A 5,229-nucleotide genomic window follows, 5' to 3' on the forward strand; every position below is an offset into this window, starting at 1 on the left:
TGTTCCTCTCTACCATCTGGCACACAGGAAACACGGATGGGTTAGTGAGTTACTGCTCTGCTCTACCCCCCCCCAGCTATATACCTCAGAAGAGGCATGTGTTATCAGACTTCTCTCAAACATTCTACTGAACTAAACAAGGGCTGCAGTGAGTAGAGGGATGGGAGATCTTGAGTTTAGTCAACATTCTCCTCTCCTACATGAAGATACCTAAAATAAGTTCTGATTCAAATCCATATTGCCTTATTATCCTGCTTTTTAATCCATCTAGATCGGAGAAGTTGAAATGTAAAGTGTCAAGTTTCTCTGACTCTGACCGTGTAGCATTTTGGGTTATTACGTAGATTCCAAGGGATTGGTTCTGGGCAGAGAAGCCATAATGTCAAGCTGGCAAAGTGTGCATTGGAATATCAGTCCCTGCCGAGACAATAAAAGATAGTGTCCCAATCTGATGTCATAAAACATTACCCCGAGGAGAACGTGAAGATATTGGGCATGCACACACAAAAACTGACAGAAACAGCAGGGTTTAATTTCAAACGTTAATATATTTTTCTATTTCATAGCGAACATATGTATCCAATTTGACACCCTAGTCACCCTAACTTGCAACAACATCAGAGTACTTGAACAGGCTGATGTTTTTTTAAGATGCTTCTCAAAATAAATATTTTCTTTATAAAATAATAAAACTTCAAATAAATATTCTTTCCACTAAAACAATGTTGAAATGAGAAAATAAAGATTTTCTTACAGGGTCACTGTACAATTTACAAGTAGAGTTGAAGGGATAAGATGTGTAAATGTCCTTCTCTTGTAAGGCAAACATAAAAATATGATTGATATACATTCCCATGAATGTACAACATTAAACATTGTATTATATAATATATATGGATCTATCATCAAAGTGCCTCTGGTTTGGCAGAATGCTTTTCACAGTTGAAATATTATATATACAAAAATAAAACATCTCTGAGGAGGTCATTTGCTAATTTACATACTTTTGCGATTACTATTCACAAACAAGTTAGTCAGGAGAGTCTGTCCATAGCATATCAGTTGTATTAAATGTCAAAAGGGCTAACATTCTGGACTTCGATTAAAACAATACAAAATCAGGACACTTGGTGATCAAGCAGCCTGTATTAACAACCATAGCTGAAAACAAACGACACAAACCAAGTCAAACAGCTCAGCTTAGCCAATCCCCCAATCAACTTCCGACTACTGTGCCAAAACGTGATGAGGTGATCGTGTCAGTCGCCCAAAGTTGTCAACCCCCATCGATTCTCCACTACACCCAAGGTACTTTCCCTTTACGTTGGCTTACAGTCAACGCTCTTACAGTGGACAACGTTAGTGTTCTTACACCGGCACCCCGGTCGCTTGACGCGGTCGTAGCAGCTCTGGCACGCGGCGAGGCACCCTTTAGCTGGGAGGTAGCACAGGAGACAGGGTAGGAACAGGGAAAGGAGGCCCATGGCCGACCAGCGCACGCAGCAGTGCGACTGGCTGCAGGAGAAGGGCTTGTCGGCGCATGTATCCTCGTCGTCACTGGAGCAGTGATAGAACAGGCCCTTGACGCAGCACACGCAAGTCCCGTAGTCCACCGCGTTCTGCACCGAGCACATGCACCGCCGGCCGCACATCCAGCAGGAGGGCAGGGCGCGCGGGCACATGCACTCCTGGCACTTGCACCGGCCACAGTCCTCACAGCGGTAGACGTGTTTACCCTCCCTAGCGGCAGGGGCACCGCGCACCGTGACCACCACCGCCTCTCCGACCGTACTCGCCAGGGGCTTCAATTCCTCCTGCTTAAGCTCCACCCGTTTGGGCTGGGTCCTGATTATCCGTTCGCTAACCGCCGGGCTACCCAGGAGCCTCTGCACGGAAGACGTGCTGCCTGTACTGGTCCTCGGGCTGTTTCTGGAGCCCTCTGTGCTAGAAGAAAGAGATTGGGCATCCCTAGGGGGGACTGTGGAGTGTGTGGGCTGGGGAAGTTGTTGAAGTTGGGGAAGTAAGTTCCTCTGGTTGGGCCTGGGGTCCTGGGGCTCCAGTTGCTCATTGGTCCCCAGGCCCAGTGGCACCACCAGGTCATTCTTCTGCTGGGTGGGCAAGGAGCCAGGGGGCCTAGGGACCACAATGGGTCCCACCGTTGGTCCCTCTGTGTACTCATTACTGCTCCTGGTGATCCTGATCTGGTCCAACGAGAGCACAGGGGCCTGCTGGCTGGGGTTTACCCCAGGATCGGGCTGCCCTTCCTGGGCATGGTGAGGCCGGTGTAGCCTCCCGCTGTCACGCAGAGCACGCAGCAAGCCGGCCGACCCTCCGCCACCACTGCCATTTTGAGTACTGGTCTCCATCTTGGCTCTGAAGAAGGACCCCTCCGGCTGGCATTGAACACATCTGAAGTCCTGGAGAGAAAGACAGGCAAATATATATGAGACAACCAGGTGACATTTGAGGAGAAACGACCCTATGTAAATCATAACTGGGGTTTGGCAACATGGGTTGGCTAGCTACCAACTGGAGTTGTTACGCTTGACAAATATATCAACAGCTCACATTAAGAATTACTGTTCCAATGTAAAAGTGTAGGCCTATGCCCAATTCCAATCTCATCCCCTAACCTTAGGCACTTTCTGTTTGGTGTTAAAAGGATGTGATAAATAACAACAACATAATATATACCTAACAGTACCTCTTAGGCAGCATTTCACCATTTGTTTACCATTTCATATGATAGGAGAACAAAAACAAAGATTTGACATAATGAAACAGTGGATTGATCATGTTTCTGTATGTTGGGAAATTGACAGTTGGCATGCTGGGCCCTTCTGATTGGAGGACTTAGGTACATACCAACTATTTCCTATTACATGAGATATATACAGGGAATATAAAGAGCATGCAAGGAAGAGAACACGAGGCAATGCTGAGACAGGGCTCGTCTACAACTTCAACAAAAGTTGAGGCACTCATACAGGTCTTCATGTGCATACTGTGTATCAAAACATGCATCCGTATATGTCCCATAACTAGAAGGTAGAGACTTCATTTCCACCATTTCCAAATTAGTGAAAAACAACTGATTGCCAGTTTCGAGGGACTCATAATTGAACATTTCTAAAGATTTGTTATTTCACTCTGGAGGAAATGATTAGCCTAATACATCATGGTGTGCATGACGCTCGTGTTTGAGTGTGCGTGTGTATGGCAGCGGATGAGCCCAAATACCATGACATTTGAGATGGGCTTTACATAGACAAATGGACAAGCGAGACGGAAAAGTATAAACCCCAATTTCCTATTATGAAATAGCCTAACATAAACGCCAATAGCCCCACCAAACATTCAAATATTAAATTTGATCATTCCACCTTTCTTCTATAATGTAAGACAACCCTCTATTTTTGTTCTGAATATAAAACAACAAAAACACGTTTCAACTGCGCTAAATGTGTGTTTATGTGTAGGCTACCGTTCACAGATTTGTATTTACTCAATTCATCTAGTCAAAATGCATGATCTACAGACAGGCAATCAATTGTTTAATAATAGGGTAATGTCTAGACCGTTATTCAGAAGGGGAAAAACTAAAACCCTACTTTTTAGAGCAAGAAACTGTAGGCCTATTCAGATGAGAAAATGCTGGGATTGCACGGGGAAGTTTGGAGAAAGGATGGGGAAAGTCAATGCAGGTCGGCAGTTGGAACTCCCGAGTCCGAGAGCATGCATAAAACTGAATTGATAAGGCTACTCTTATGTTACAACTTGTAAACATTGTAACGACCATATTTAGGCTACCAATTGAAATAGTACAAACTTATTTTTACGAACTCACCGTGTTCGCACCACTTCAGCCCCGTTTGTTGTATTAAATTCCAAATTCTGAAAGTTTATTCCTGCTTAAATTCATATGGAATCCCATGCACACAATCCAATGCAATGATAAAGTAGCTACAAACAATATTTCCAGATTCAAATTTTAAGAGATCAAAAACATAACCATACATTCCACTGCGAGAGAACCCGAGGCGAAATAGTGCCAAAAACGAATCAATCACTAGGGGCTTGCTGGCTCTCCACTTTTTTTGTGAATTAGAAAAGTGAACAAAATGCGCACGTGATACTTTTGAATCCGTTGAGTGTACAAAAATAGCCAACGGCTTTCGAGTTTGTTGCACTCCGACGTAGGCTGGACAGTTCTAAAAAATACTCGCTGTAATTGTTGAATGTTTGGCTGCCTTGCACACTGAGGTGCTTTCGAGTTTTTCTCGTCTTGTTTTTTCCTCTTTCCGGAGAAGAGGTCGGGTTTATGCTGTAAATGGCGTCATATGGAAGTGAGGGGGGACAAAGCAGTTGCTGTTTCAGAGGATATCTCGTATCCGGTCCCAGCTCATTGGCTGTAGCTACAGGGCTTGCATTCACACCCTGTGCTATCAAACTGTTCCCAACTGCAGGGGACGGGCCACAATCCCAGTGACAAAACTTCAGGCATTGCAAAACGTTCTAACATAGCCTAGGCTACGTTAATTGAAGGCATGTCAGGTCTGCAGCTTGATAGGCGGGAATTTGTTCAGAACGTGTGTAGCAGCACTGAATCGAGTTCTAAAAGTAGACTTTCTTGCAAAACAATATCCTATATTTTCCAATGGTTATTGCAATTGAAACTATTGATAATAGAGAAGGTGTAGGGTTGGCTATTATCAATATATTTTAATATGCTTATTACTGTGCCATTGTCAGAGGAGAGGACCATATAGGTTGTAAGAAATACCCCGGTTTTCACTTGGGCCATTTGCAGAAGTTGTCATTGGACAGCAATTTCAGGGTGGGGTGGGGTGGGTGATTATGCATGTAGGGTGGAATTCGATGGTGTGAGTAGGCCATTTCTGAATGAGGCAACATGGAGGGGCATCATGCATTTCAAAAGGCACTCTCTTGAACTCTCAAATGCCTTGTAAATGTTTCAGCTGTATCAAAGCATTGGAGATACAGGAAGCAAATCCACATCAAAGAGGGAAAAGCATGGGAAGTGGCAGTCAGAGTATCTCTGGGAATGGGATGATCATTCCTACTCATGATGCAGTACTTCTTTCCCTACATTCTAGTTTGTTATGTTAATGCTTTACTGGAATTAAGAAAATGGTACTGTACACACCGTTTGTGTTGATTGCATCTCTATGATTGTGTTTAGACCTTGTTTACCTCAATTTTTGGGTG

General features: G+C 44.1%; 1 protein-coding gene across 1 annotated transcript; it reads right to left on the minus strand.

Annotated features, from left to right (window-relative positions):
• Positions 1–528: 528 nt before the first annotated feature.
• Positions 529–4,829, minus strand: LOC106574419 (protein sprouty homolog 2-like). Its single transcript, XM_014150294.2, has 2 exons — positions 3,848–4,829; positions 529–2,417 (listed from the first exon to the last, which is right to left on the minus strand). Exon 2 carries the CDS (start codon positions 2,364–2,366, stop codon positions 1,320–1,322), a length of 1,047 nt encoding a protein of 348 aa, XP_014005769.2. The 5' UTR covers positions 2,367–2,417; positions 3,848–4,829; the 3' UTR covers positions 529–1,319.
• Positions 4,830–5,229: the final 400 nt, after the last annotated feature.

This window comes from Salmo salar, chromosome ssa16, assembly GCF_905237065.1.
Source record: "Salmo salar chromosome ssa16, Ssal_v3.1, whole genome shotgun sequence".
NCBI lineage: Eukaryota > Metazoa > Chordata > Actinopteri > Salmoniformes > Salmonidae > Salmo > Salmo salar.

Bases quoted from the DNA above. Each gene is read 5' to 3' on its own strand.
- LOC106574419 (XM_014150294.2), bottom strand. From the start codon at position 2,366: ATGGAGACCAGTACTCAAAATGGCAGTGGTGGCGGAGGGTCGGCCGGC.